Source organism: Bufo gargarizans, chromosome 4, assembly GCF_014858855.1.
Source record: "Bufo gargarizans isolate SCDJY-AF-19 chromosome 4, ASM1485885v1, whole genome shotgun sequence".
In the NCBI taxonomy this organism is placed as follows: Eukaryota; Metazoa; Chordata; class Amphibia; order Anura; family Bufonidae; genus Bufo; species Bufo gargarizans.
In genome coordinates, this window is record NC_058083.1 from 303,532,115 (window position 1) to 303,547,681 (window position 15,567).

The following is a 15,567-nucleotide window of genomic DNA, read 5'->3' on the forward strand; positions in this document are numbered from 1 at the left end:
AATAAAGGAGCTTCTTAATAAATTTGGTATATCTTTCTCCAGTGCATGTTTAACTAAGACATAGGAAAATCAACCATTTTGCATGTTGCTGCATTATTTATCAGTTACCTCCTCCAAAATGAGACAGTTTTTCAAGTCCATTATAAGAGATATTCTGGACAATGTGAATATAACCTGAAGGTATGAACAGAAAATGAGTGTGTTAATATTCTGGTACTGGCATCTCATATGCCCCCATAATGTATAATACCTCTTTTGTACTTCCGTAGAAATAAATAATGCACATATTTTTCTCTTACAGAGACCATTAAAAGAAATTATCCAGCCACTACTAAAACAGCTGCTAGTAACACATTTAATATACAGTATCTTTAATATACAAAAAAGTTTGTACCCTAAATTTATTCAATCATACATTATGTCAGCATGTGCCTTAGGCCTCATGCACACGAACGTATTTTTTAACGTCCCGCAAAACGTGGTTCCGTTGTACCGTGATCCGTGCCCGTTTTTTCTTCCGTGGGTCTGCCGTGATTTTTGGAGGATCCACGGACATGAAAGATTAAAAAAAAATCTAAGTCAAGTTTGCCATTGAAATGATAGGAAAAAACGGACACGGATCACGGACACGGATCACGGACACGGATGACAATCTTGTGTGCATCCGTGATTTTCACTGACCCATTGACTTGAATGGGCCCGTGAACCGTTGGCCGTGAAAAAAATAGGACAGGTTATATTTTTTTCACGGCCTCGAAACACGGGTCACGGGCGCGGTGTAAAAACGGTGCACAAGCCGATTTTTCAACGGCCCCATTGAAAGTCAATGGAGCCGCAGAAAAAAACGTCTAACGGCACAACGGCCACGGGTGCACACAACGGTCGTGTGCATGAGGCCTAAGAAGAAGGTGAATATTTCTCACACATGTTCCATTCTTGTCTTAATGATGGATAATATTTATACAACAAGTTGATAGCTTTAACTGTATTTCATAGTTTGAATCTACAGTATAAAAAATGCACAGATGAGAAGAAGTTTAATTTAGCACAGACCATGGAGAAATATAAAAGCTTTAACTTTAATTCCTCATATGTATTTCAAACCTCAAAAAAACATGGCTCCTACTTGAGGCTCAAAATGCATAAGTCTCTTATCAGATTGCGCTCCTTTTAATGAATATTTTAATGTGAGGAAATAAAGTTGAATCTCCATGGGCGAGTGCGGAATTTACCCTTATTTCCTCTAGGTAAAATATCAGCACTTGGTATGGACACCTACTCTTCCTTATCTCTGGTACACCAGATCGACATAGGCCTTTCCATTGTGTAGTGGATAAAGCTGGAAACTGCAGAGCTGCTCCCATTCACTTAAACTGTAGCATTAATACAGTTACCAGCTCATCCAGAACACAATAGAGGAACCTGTGTAGTTCCACCTGAATAGCAGGAATGCAGGGTGTTGGACCCTTTTAAATCTGATATTGATGGCCTTTTCTGAGGATATGCCATCAAAGGGGTTTTCCTGGCTCCTGATATTGATGACCTATCCTCAGGAAAGTTAATTAATAACCAATTAGTGGGGGTCTGACAACTGTGCTCTGACACTGATCAGCTGTTCCCTGAAGTCTCTGGTGCTGGATTTAGCACTTTGAGTGTAACAGGAAGCACAGCAATATTTAAAGTGTAGTAGTTGGCTCGGTTGCTACAACTTAGCTCCTGAATGAAAGATAATGAATAGTGATGAGCGAGCACCAAAGTGTTTGGGTGTTCGGTCCGAACACATTGTGATATTCGTGCACTCGGCCGAGCACCCGAGTATAATTGAAGTCAATGGAAGACAACCAGGCACCCCATGCTCGGATGAGGGGAGGGGGCCTGGACCATAGGAAAAAGTCTGAAAGTGATGGAAACACCTCTGAAATCAATCAGGAACAAAAAGGAGATCATGTCTGGATGCATCTTGGACACCAATGTCGCTGCTGGAAACCATGTTGTCCAAGTTGTACGCCACTTTAACAGACTGAGTAAAAAAAATGTACAAAACCCTGCCACCACAAAAAAATCCTTTTTAGAGGAAAAATTGTTAGAAAACATTCTTGCCTGTAGATTTAATTGTATATACAGTGTAAGTGCCACCAAAAATGACAAGGAAGAAGAGATACAGCCTGTATATTACATAAAGGAGGGCCTCATTTACATGGTGATACAATTGTTCAGGTAGTGGGACTCCTACACTCATAAAGCCTATGCACTAAGTGAAAGGGTTGCCAAAAATTACAAGAAACTGGCACTACAATGCACCCTTTATTACACATAAAGAAAGACATCATACACACCCTTTAAAAATTATAATTGATGGCCTACTGGTGACCCTCAAAAACATTGGGAGCAAAGGCCTGCTGATCTGACCATCTAAGAAGCTAATTTACCTGGTCAGCACAGGCTACCAAGAAAGAATGACCAATTTCTAACTGTAATGTTCCTTTGGGTTCCACATAGAACGTCACATAGCAGAATTAACGCAGGGAATGACGGTTAGCATTTGTTGCCTCCTTTCAAGCTGCTATCTGACTATCTTGGAATTCTATTGTCTACCCCAAAGAAATATCTAGGGAAAGTGGCACATACAATGAAAACACTGCAAATACTGCATAAATGTCATGCAATTGTCGATAAAAGCCTTTGAAACGTATGAAGTGCGTGTAATTATATTTCACTACATCACAGAAAGAACTGAAACAAAGATCTAAAAGCAGTTTAGCAGCAAACTTTGTGAAAACTAATATTTGTGTCATTCTCAAAACTTTTGGCCACGACTGTATATGTGTGTGGCCTAAATGCAGACACAGATGTGCCCAAAACTAGTGAAATTTGTTCCAAATAGAAATAAATCTATGCTGAATTGCTGTATAAAACGGTTGCAGCCTAAATTCACACACAGATGAAACCCACACTAGGGATTTTTGTCCCAAATAGAAAGAATTCTGTGCTGAATCACTGTATTTATGGTTGCAGTCTAAATTCTCGCACAGAAGTCACCCAAACTAGTGATATTTTTCCCAAATAGAAATAATTCTGTGCTGAATCACTGTATATATGGTTGCAGTCTAAATTCTCGCACAGATGTGACCAAAACTAGGGATATTTTTCCCAAATAGAAAGAATTCTGTGCTGAATCACTGTATATATGGTTGCAGTCTAAATTCTCGCACAGAAGTCACCCAAACTAGTGATATTTTTCCCAAATAGAAATAATTCTGTGCTGAATCACTGTAAGTATGGTTGCAGTCTAAATTCTCGCACAGATGTGACCAAAACTAGGGATATTTTTCCCAAATAGAAATAATTCTGTGCTGAATCACTGTATATATGGTTGCAGTCTAAATTCACGCACAGTTCTGACCCAAACTAGGGATATTTGTCCCAATTAGAAAGAATTCTGTGCTGAATTATTGTATATATGGTTGCGGCCTAAATTCACACAGAGATGAAACCACACCAGGGATTTTTGTCCCAAATAGAAAGAATTCTCTGCTGAATTACTGTATATATGGTTGCAGTCTAAATTCGCGCACAGAAGTCACCCAAACTAGTGAAATTTGTCCCATATAGAAATGATTCTAGGCTGGAATACTGTATATAACGTTTGTGGATTGAGTGCACACACAGATGTGACACAAATTAGGTTAATTTCCCTAGAAAAATACATTTCTATGATGGAGCGGTGTATATCTCACTAGCAGGCACACTCTAGTGAATAAGCCCCTTTTTAGAATTTCTGCTGAACACACTGCTTTCTGATGGTGTACTGTAGACCTCACGGATATGTAATATTTCTTTCTTTTGAAAGCTTTTTGGTACTGAACACAGCGATTTTCCAGCCCTGCACTAACTGTCCCTTCCTGCAGACGCCAGTCCCTAATACTGCTGAATTTACCCCTTGTTAAAAAAAAATTAAAAAATGCTGCACTGCTGTCAAACAGTTTTGTATTTCAAGAGCTTTTTGGGAGTTCAATCGTTGTAATTTCAGCAAACCGCTATCTGTCCCTGCCTACTGTCGGCTCTCCCTGACGCTGAATGAGCCAAGCGCAGGACGTCGGCTCCTATATAAACTAGTAGCACGTGTTCCGGCCAGCTAACCAGTGTAAGGCTTATAGCTAACATGGCTATGGCAATACACTGGAGGGAATTACTTGCCTGAATGCTGATTTGATGCTTCAGGAGGCACCAAACGTGTGGGTTGGAGACTCTAGCGATTCGGCCGGAGTACCGCCACAAGCCGAGCATAGTGATGCTCAAGCCGAACTGGTATCTTGCAAAGATAAGTTGCAGTAACCCGGCATGGCTAGTATACTTTGAGCTATGGTATGCTTCCTGTTCCGTTCAAAGTGCTAGATCCAGCGGCAGAGGCTTCAGTGAAAAGCTGATTAGTGGAGATACAAGGTATTGGACCCTCACTTATTGGATATTAATGGCCTTTCCTGAGGATAAGTCACAAATATCAGGAGCCTTTTAATCCATGATGATACCTTTAAAGGGGTTTTCTGGCAATACAGATTTTTTAGAAAGTACCTTCAGTCTCCCCCTGAAACAGAAGATTCATATTTATCTGCTCCAAGCCCTCCAGTCCTCGATTATCTCTGCTGTATCCATCTTCTGGTGGTGCATGGTCCCATACATCACTCCAGCCAAAGACTTGCTTCAGCAGTGACATTCTGCTTATGGCCACGTCACCGCTGAAGCTAGTCATTGGCTGGAGTAGTGCATGTGATTATTCCGATGCATCGCCGGATGAAAACAGTGCAGGGACTGGAAGATTGAGACAGCAGAGGCAGCATGGAGGACCAGAGCGGTAATAATGTTAAATAGTAGATTTTTGAATCTCTTGATGTATGCCACTCTTGGTCAATAAAATTGAACATTTACCCAGCAAACATGCATTTTTGCATATTGAACAGATCCTATACAAATATTATGATATACACAAAATAATTATGCATACGTCACTCACCTTCTCCAAATTCACTAACGGAGCTGAAAGCATCTCTCAAAACAGCCTGGACATAGTCAGGAGAACCTAAAGTAATTCATTATAATTATAATCAGCTCAATAGTAAAAAAATTATATTAAAACAGAAAATATTGCTGTAAGGTCCACATTTTAACACCATCGAAGAATATTTATCAAAACTAAAGCAAAGGAAAAATGGAACATGTTGTCCATAGCAGCCAATCAGATTTGAGCTTTCACATTATAAAGAGTCACTGGAAAAGCAGAGACAGAATTTTATTGCTTGCTATGAGCACATACTCCCCTTGGTTTTTTTTTAGATCCAAGAGTGAATGCTAATTAATACCAATAAATCTTAAGAGCCAGTGCTCCATTTTCTGATACTGAGCTCCCTGCTTAGATATAGAGTAATGGGGTTTTCTGAGATGATAACATAACAAAAGGAATATGATTACATAACAAAAGAGCCTATACTCACCTGATAAATACCATGATGCTCCAGTGTTGCCATTCCAGTGGTCCACACCAGTCTTTAGTGCAGTGATTATATGCCCATCTACCAATGTGACGACTGCAGCCAATTAATGGCTAGATGTCCATGTTTTGGTGCATCAATCTAATAAAAGACTGAAGAGGACCACTGGATAGGTGGAGCTGGAACAAAAAGGTACAGTAAGTACTGTATAAATTCTTTAGTTATTTTTTCACATTTTCCCCTTCTGGTCAAATCTTACAAAACCCAGTATGCAGCAAGTTCCTAATCTCTTTTTAATGGTGGCAACGGGCTGCCTGAGTTTTCAGAATTTTATCATTTACCCCTATGTCTAGGTAGGGGATTTGGAGCTCTATATCAGAAAAAATGAGTTCCAAACCACTTTAAACAAATGGAGGGGCATTTAACAATTTAGAAGCTGAGCAGTTAGCATAGCCACAAGGTGCCTCCTATTTTACACAGCAGACACCTGAAGGTGATATCCATGAACATTGCTCATAGACATTAACCCAGATGCCATGGTCAATTGCAACCACGGTATCTAGCTTTCTGAGAGGGCTTTCCCTGTGACCACTGCACTACCGGGGCCCAAATGGCTCCCCAAAACTAAGATTGGGGGAGCTGTTTGGTTGCTGTGTCTGCCTTGGGCCTTCTGCAGGCTCCCAGGTTTGCCACAGTGATGTTCCTATGGAAGCCTTCATATGGCTATGTGAATCGAAACATACACTACTCACAAAAAGTTTGGGATATTTGGCTTTCGGGTAAAAGTTATGGAAAATTTAAAAAGTTAACGCTACAGTGATATTACATCATGAAAGTAGGACAATTAAGTAGAAGCATGCAATGGTGATTTCCTCGTCTCAAGGAATTTATTGAAACAAAAGTCAACAACAGTGGTGGTTATACCCACCCAAAATTGTCAATGTCTCAAAAACTTGTCATGTGGCCTTGAGCGTCAATTACAGCTTGACAACAACATCTCATGCTTTTCATAAGTTGACTTATTGTCTGCTGAGGCATGGAATACCACTCTTCTTGAAGGACGGCTCTCAGGTCATTTAGGTTCTGGGGTACAGAGTTATGAGCCTCTACACGGAGACTGAGCTGATCCAATAGGTTTTCAATGGGATTCAGTTATGGAGAAAGTGCAGGTCACTCCATTTGAGGTACCCAAGTCTCCAGCACCTGTTCTCTAATGATGCGACCTTGATAAGCTGGCGCATTGTGATCCATGAAGATGAAATTAGGCCTGTGTTGTTCATGCAGAGGCATAATGACTGGATTATTGATGTTATTCAAGTAGTATGGGCTTGTCACTGTACCATTTTCTGTATTGACTAGACACACCTGCCCACACTGCAACACTACCACCAAAGGCTCATCTGGTTACAACAGTGACTGATGCATAGCATTCTCCTTGACATCTCCAACATCGCCGGGCGGCGACTTTCATCAGTGAACAGCACTGAGGCCCGCTGGTCCCTCGTGCAGTGTTAGATGCTCCCTGTTAGATGTTGACGCCTGTGTCTGGTGGTGTGGTCAGGTCCTCTTACAGGTCATCTAGCGCTCAGAAAAATGTGATGTGATACTTAGGTGCCTCTCACCTCCCTTAAATGTGCCTGGAGTTTTTCGTCATTCATTGTTTTGCACCGCTAGGCATTGTTCACAATGAAGCAGTCATCAGTGTGGGATGTGGCCAAAGTATGTCCATGTCTATGCTTTTATGTGACTCTTCCAGTCTCTCTGTATCTCTGTTGCAACCTGCTGATGACACCCTGTGACACTCTAAGCTCAGTGGCCACTTCTATCTGAAAACATCCTGCTTGAAGCCTCGCAATAGTGAGGTACTGTTGATCAATGGCTAGGTGTCATCTTGGTCTCATGATGTCAAAATTCTAATTGAACCAGGAAATTTATTGGGCGATTCATGGATCAAACATTTGTGAATTTTGCCGGTAAGCTCCTTGTTAGAGAACAGCAAGTTGTGCAAAAAAATAACAGAAGGTCACATTAAGTTCACCCATAAAGAGTGCATTTTAGGTTCATGAAATTTCACCCATAAGCCAAATACCCCCTTTTTTGTGAGTAGTGTAAAAAAAAGTTATGACTCCGGAAAGGCCAAGTGTAAAGAACAAAAATTGAAAAATGAAAATAGGCCTGTTCTGTAACATGTATGTATAATAATGTAAACAATACATATATATTGAAAAAGTACATTTTTGGCTGGCTTCTATTAAAATTTTCTAACTTGAATGTTATTAAATAAAAATATATTTACAGTAAGAACATATTAGATTAGATAATAGGGGGAGATACTGATGATATTATTAGCACAAATAATGATTAAATTCTATGTTACCTTCCGTGTGTTCAACTGCAGTAAAGTGATCATAGACAAAATCTTGCAAATAATGGAAGCCATCTATAGAAAAAGGGATATGGTCAATATGCACTTGTAATGCAAATTATTTCAGACAATCAGATAAATCTTAAATTATTCAGTTTATCACACTTAAGAGGATATTATCATGCATGCTGTAAAAGGATACCTTGAAGATGGTCATTTAAAGCATGCAGATAGTTTTTCTGTATGGCAAGTTATGGCAACACATGATCAATAAAATAAAAACTTCAGTTAGCATGCTACAGTTTTTTCAATTTTTTTTTCTATATTTACAGATCTCATACAAGTATTAAATTGTGCATAAAATGACTTTGTCCATTTTCACCCACCTTCCCCAAATTCATTGATGATGCTGAAAGCATCTCTTAAGACGCTCTGTAGATAGTCAGGAGAACCTAAAGGGATCAAATTACAATTCACTAATAGTGTTTTAAAATATGAAACAATATTGTAAATCAAATGTAGGTTTTTCTCATTAATGTAGTAATTCCCTACAACATGATGCTAATGGCTCCTTAGGATCCTACAGCAAGTTAATAGTCTTTATGCATGTAATGTGACATTAATAACAACGTGAGTTTGTTTTCAGATTTTTATTTATTTATTTAATTACTTTAATTACATAAAAGGGAACCATATAATGTCCTAAAATAAAGTCGTTTTTTCACATGCCTTCTTCTGTACACAAAGTGCCCATGGATGTGTTTTGTAAAGTTTATCAACTGAATAGAACTTAACATGGTATTAGTCACATGACCCCAATATATTATGTGATCTCCAACATTCAACTGGTGGCAGGGTTTAATCACATAGGATATGTGCATGACCATATACCACATGCTAGTCACATGGTTAGGCTACATTTGTAGCCATTTTCAGTGAGCCTATGAATGACCGATGCATGTCATAAACATGGGATTTACCATCTACAAAATATTTAAAAAAAAAGGATTTTTTTGCCTTTTGGTAGAGTTAAATGTAACTTAATTAGTGATTACGAATCATATGAATTGATTTGTCTTATAGGGAGTTCTTCACCTGCAAAGGGCTGTCTACAGTTTTGTATTTAATGACAGGGACAGACATCTCGCCCAGCCCTGACAATCTTGCGCATGCATCGCTGCCCTGAATAACGGTGCCAGCCCAGAGGCTCTCCTTCTACTACTGAAGCAGTGACTGTGCACGCAATGTTACACTTCCGGGTAGAGGCACATGAAAAGTGGATGCTCCAGAAGTTAAAGCAGAGCCTCTGTGCTTGTGCTGCCACTTGAGGCAGTGGCATAGGGCAATATTTCAAGCCCTATCAATCAAACAGAGGGGGAGAGTTTCTTCAACAGTGAGGACAGACCCTCGCAGGTGAAGAACTTTTCCTAATGAGACTAGTGTTGAGCGAAGCAAAGCATCCAAAGTGAAATTCGATCTGAAGTTAATGAAAAATTTGATTCATAACTAATCTGAATTTCCTTGCGCTTCATGGTAACAAATATTTTTTTTTTCCTAAAATGGCAGCTACACGTGTTGCAAAGTCAATGTAAGAAGCCTGGGAATACAAGATCGCCCATAATGCTGTGCAGACAGCCAATATGCAGTTAGCCAACCCCTGTGATGTTACAGCCCTTTAAAATACTCATCCTGCGTGGTCTCCTCCATTTCACTGTGAGCTGAGCATAGAGAGAGATGTGAAAAGTGTTAGGACCATGTGTTCAAGAAAACCTTTAATTGTAGAATATTGGATAGAAAGAGCACAGGGACAGTGTAGGGAGATTGTAGGGAGAGCATAGGGAGACTGCAGGGACAGTTCAGGGATAGTGCAGGAACTGTAATCTGAAGCTAAAGGGATCTATAGAAGACAGCGCAGTATGCATAAATCCCTGTGTATAGCACAGTGCTATCTAATTGAAGGTTGTCCTCCCTTGGTTAATTGATAAGTAATTCTATTAGGCCTTGATTCTCAATTTGGGGTGAATAATCTGACTTGTTCTACTGTTATTGGGGTGTCAACCTTGTTAAGGCTACTTTCACACTTGCGTTAGGGGTTCCACTTGTGAGTTCCGTTTGAAGGCTCTCACAAGCGGCCCCGAACGGATCTGTACATCCCCAATGCATTCTGAGTGGATAAGGATCCGCTCAGAATGCATGAGTTTGGCTCCGTTCCGCCTCCATTCCACTCAGGAGGCAGACACCGAAACACTGCTTGCAGCATTTTGGTGTCCGCCTGGCTGTGCGGAGCCAAACTGATCCGTCCAGACTTACAATATGACGTTGACACAATATGGTGCAATTGCAAACGGATCCATCCCCCATTGACTTTCAATGCAAAGTCAGGACAGATCCGTCTGACTAACAATTAGACTTAGACTTTTTCTTGAAATATAATGCAGACAAATCCGTTCTGAACGGATACCATCATTTGCATTATACGTGGGGATCCGTCTGTGCAGATACCAGACGGATCTGCACTGAATAACCTGTGTAATTCTACTGTTAATGGGTCTCCCGTACTTAATTGGCACAACCTCCATATCCAGGACATATATTGTATGTGACTTTCCTGTCATACTGATGCACAGTAACTGTTTCACTCAGAAAGGGCTAGCTATGCATATTGATGTTATGCACAGTGATTTGATTGAATTAACAACAAAAAGCCATGTGGCTGAATGCCCAAACGTGACCCAGAAATAAGTGCTTATAAAATGTAACTTTTAATAATCACACTTAAATATGTGAGCACCCATAAAATGTTAAAACACGCGTTGTTCAGTCCATATGTATAGAATGGTACTATGATGTGACACTAGTAGCTTTAGGGGGACGTGCTCTTCCCCTATCAAACTACCTGAACACTGTTGCCAGTAACAAAGCTAGCCCTGAGTACATCAGTGTTGCCTCAGCTATTCACTGACATGTTGTATCTCACCGATAACAATGCAACACCATATAATGGTTGCATCACTATTTGTGTTAAAACTTTAACCTTTATTATTTACTTTTAAAACAAAATTATTCAGAGAAACCAATACTACAAGGTAATTTAAAAATATCAGGTTGCAGTTACGGGCTAAGTCAGTTAATTTATGTATTTTTTGGGCCGCTGTCGCTCGCTCTATTTAAGAGGTGGTTTACCTCATGGATACTGTGTGGCCATGTATCAGCACAGGTTAGCAGGTGTGTTTTCAATGGTGAATTATTTGGTGTCCCTATAGGTCCTAAGTATAGGAGTTTCTATTGTAAATAGATGAGATGTATTCCTACATCCCTATGCGACAGACATCCATCATTCACACATCTCACACGCTGGGAGATCAGGCAGTTTGCCTCCGAACATTTGCACAATATGTATTGAGCTGGGCAATGATTGCGACTCTACTGGTTGTAGATCTTGCCCTATACTGCAACCTATCTAATAATTGGAGATTGTCACTACCCCACCAGACATGTTTTGCCGCAATGCGGGTTCGTCTGCCTAAATAAACTATCTATCCCCTCCCAAACGCTGGGTTCCACCAATTGAGTTGTGTTGCTGTGATTGACATGTGTATTAGCCCGTCCTGTGGGCTTTACCAGGATTGGCAAGTGGGTGGGGGGACTGACATCAGCCGAGTGCTGCTCCTCTCCACCAATGAATTGAATCGCACACCCCCTCACATATTATCACATCACTAATGATGCTTTCTTACCGCCTATCATGAGTTGTATTGCTGCGGTTGACATGTGTATTAGCCCATCCTGTGGGCTTCACCAGGATTTACAGGTGGGCGGGTAACATCAGCCGGGTGCTGCTCCTCTCCACCAAGGAATTGAATCGCACACCCCCTTACATAGTATTGCATCACTGATGATGCTTTCTTGCCGCCTATCACGCGTGTCCTTCTGGGTACTGTGCGATTGGAATGTATATCAACCTATCCTGTGAGGCTCACACACAGTATCCATGAGGTAAACTACCTCTTAAATAGAATGTAGAGCGAGCGACAGTGGCCCAAAAAAGACATAAATTAACTGACTTAGTCCATAACCGCAACCTGATATTTTTAAATTACCTTGTAGTATTGGTTTCTCTGAGTATTTTGGTTTTAAAAGTAAATAATAAAAGTTAAAGTTTTAACATATAGATAAGACCCCTAAAAGGAGTTTTTGGTCAGATGACGTGATTTTATTTTTGTTACAATCTCCTGAGGGCCCTATAGGGACATAAATCTGGTTCTTTTTTATCACTATTTGTGAGCGCTTGTAACACCTTAAACTGGTTGCACTTGAAATAAATGATAACATTTGTCCGAACAAAGACAACTAAAAACCGACTATCTATCCCCCAACATGTTTCACCAAAGGGACTGGCTTTATCAGGGGTTGGGCAGCATCGAGGGGAAAGGCAACAAACGAGGTATAAATGACCTGATGATTAAAATTGACATCTAAATGATCCAATAGGGAAAGCGCAAAATTGTGGCACTAACAAATACTATTGCAGGTACATCACTTGCCCATTGGTGACGCACCACCACTTATCCTATCAGGGTCTGTCAAGAGGAGGATGAAATGATGCAATGCACAACATGTCTATGTGCGCTGACTTACACTAAAGCTCACCATGCCGCCGGTCACTGAGAGTCTGCGTGGAGACTTAGACACCTAAACATCTCAGTGGTGACACTGCGCATGTCCTGCGCATAGACGAGATGCGCTGCAGAATTGCAGATATCCCAGATGAGTGGCTCATGTATGTGCGGATGGTAGATAACCAGTGGCACTCAGAGTATGGGAGAAATCTCTCCCCACCAAGGACCTTTTACAAATGCCCCAGAATTTAAGGCTGCTGGGGTCACCATCATAATAATGTCTGACATTTCTTGAGATGGCGGTATCCGCCTTGGTGTTAATACTGTTGACATGTTGGCAGATACAGCGTCTAAATTCTTGTGTGGTTTTACCCACATACATTTTTAAACAGGGACATTGGGCAATATACACAATGCCTGAGGTCTGACAATTGATGATTTTTTTAATACGATAATCTCTACCATCAATTGGATTCTTGAATGTTTTGTATTTCTGAATGTAAGGGCAGAAAGAACATCTGCTGCATGAGTACGCACCTACTATCTTGGATCTCAACTATGTGGTAGGACGGGTTTAAGGGGAAAAAAGGCTGTGAACCAAAGTGTCCCTAAGGTTCTTACCTTTAGGAAAGGTGATACTGGGACATGTACTCAACACGTCTCGCAGAACAGTATTGGCCTGGAAAACATGCCAATATTTGGTGAGTGTCTGAAATACTTTGGGATTCTTACTTCTACTTAAGTCATACGTGCCCACACATTTGATGACCTTGGAGTTGGTCCTGTGTGTGGTATTATTCAGGAGGTCAGAGCAATTTGTGCCCTTGGCCCGTGCAAATGTCCTGTGGAATATTTTTTGGGTAATAACCCCTCTATCTATATTGTTGGTGATGTAGGCTTACGATACACCTCTGTTGAGATGCAGCCACCAGGGTCCACAGAGATCCTATGGTCCAAAAACGTCAGCGAATGCGTATCAATTTCTGAAGTGAACTTCATACCAATGTCATTCTGGTTGAGGTCCTTGACAAATTCATTGAAAAGTGAAGTGGTGCCTTCCCAAAAAATTAAAACATCATCTATAAATCTACCCCAAAACAAAATGTGACTAGTGTATTTTTTAAAGTGTTCTGTGAAAACAATGGTGTTCTCCCATTTCCAGAGAGAAAATTAAGGAACGCAAATGTGATTTTGACACTGGGCTCATTAATATTAACAAGACGAATCTCGCAGCCAAGAAAAGAGAAGCTGGGGGCCCTTTTAAAAATTCTCAGACTGACATTTCTGAGTCTGATTGGTCAGGATCAGAAGATCCCACGTCTAAAAATCAGCCTAACATTCACACAGGCACTAAACACAAAAATAAAGTATGTGGTTCCATTTCACAAAGAAAGGCCTTGGCACAACAGTCTCTGTGCTCATCATCTATTACCCAAACATGCAGTTCGAACAGTATCAACATGACTGGTGGATACAAGCCCACAATTGGAGTAGCAAACCCACCATCTCTGGTGTTATCTTCACAATCTGTGTTGCTGCCATCAGTCTCCTTTGCATCGGCCTCCTCATTGTTGAATTATGACAACGCCAGCCACTACGTTCACTCAGGGTTTTTTACCATCGGCCCCTCCCCCTACACCTATTGTGTCATTTTTTTTAGCAGAAGGAGCACCATCCAGGGAAAAATGGGAGAACAATGCCAGGATGTAGCAAATTATCAATCTTTCTAAATTACCATACATTTAGAAGAAAGACACTATAGGCTTTTGGGCAAAGGTTTGTCATTTACACCTACACCATCTTATAATTGTTTCACATGGGTGAAAGATCTCAATTTATTCACTTGCAAATTAGCCCTCCACAAAACTCATAAACAACCACAAAAATACATTTTTTTTAATAGAAACAGGAAAAAACTGCTTTAGCTATACTTAAATACTTAAATCGCTAGATACTGAAAATAGCGGACAAATTGATTGAGCCACCGTTCTCGTCCCTCAAACCACGTTCCAAACATACACCTCCTTTCTCACAATTTGGCAATATTAAAACCTTCGTACATTTAGTAACAGAATATCTAAAATCTATTAAAAGTACCTTTAAAGCCTCTATGAGCAACTTGGACACAAAGAAAGCTTTAGCATTACATGAGCTTGCTAACAATAAAGAGGTGGTCATAAAACCGTCAGATAAGGGCGGCAACATAGTCCTGATGGATAGCTCCACCTATCATGAAATGGTGATGGCCCTCCTAAAAGATACGCAAATCCCACAGAGATTTTTCTCTGTGATCCGACCAAAGCTAAAGAAGACAACCTTATTTCCAAGGATGAATTGAAATATCTGTATAAACTACATCCTACAGTTGCAAAGATCTATGCCATTCTCAAAGTACCAAAACAACGAGTACCAATCCCTGGCAGTCCCATTATTTCTGGAAATAACAGTCTCACAAAAAACATCATCCAATACCATGATGAATTTCTATCTCCATATGTCCCCAGTTTACCATCTTACATTAAAGATATAAAGGATGCGGTCACCAGGCTCCAGGAGATCCAGGTCACAGCTGACACTAAATTGACAAGTTTAGACATTGAAGCTTTGTACACTAACATTCAACATGATTTGGGTATTCAAGCAGTCTCCTCTTTTCTTCACACTAAGGGCACACAATTTCACACACATAATGAATTCTTTTTGTCACTTTTTAAAAATTTTTGCTTCCACACAACTATTTTATTTTTAACGCCCACTATTTTTTACAAATTAACGGGACCGCGATGGGCAGTAAATTTGCACCAAATTACCCAAATTTATTTTTGTTGTGGTGGGAGGACACCATTGTTTTCACGGAACACTTTCAAAAATACACTAGTCACATTTTGCTTTGGGTAAGATTTATAGATGATGTTTTAATTTTTGGGGAAGGCACCACTTCACTTTTCAATGAATTTGTCAAGGACCTCAACCAGAATGACATTGGTATGAAGTTCACTTCAGAAATTGATACGCATTCGCTAATGTTTTTGGACCTTAGGATCTCTGTGGACCCTGGTGGCCGCATCTCAACAGAGGTGTATTGTAAGCCTATATC

At 40.3% G+C, this 15,567-nt stretch overlaps 1 protein-coding gene across 1 annotated transcript in view; it reads right to left on the reverse strand.

The window, feature by feature from the left end:
- The window catches only part of LOC122935391 (titin homolog), an 848,771-nt gene that overhangs the window by 51,757 nt on the left and 781,447 nt on the right, over nucleotides 1-15,567 (reverse strand). Inside the window, exons 83-86 of the mRNA XM_044291163.1 lie at nucleotides 8,238-8,303; nucleotides 7,864-7,926; nucleotides 5,012-5,077; nucleotides 109-174 (exon numbers count right to left, since the gene is read on the reverse strand). Of these exons, the coding sequence (XP_044147098.1) occupies nucleotides 109-174; nucleotides 5,012-5,077; nucleotides 7,864-7,926; nucleotides 8,238-8,303 (261 nt within the window). The remainder of the gene's footprint in view (nucleotides 1-108; nucleotides 175-5,011; nucleotides 5,078-7,863; nucleotides 7,927-8,237; nucleotides 8,304-15,567) is intronic.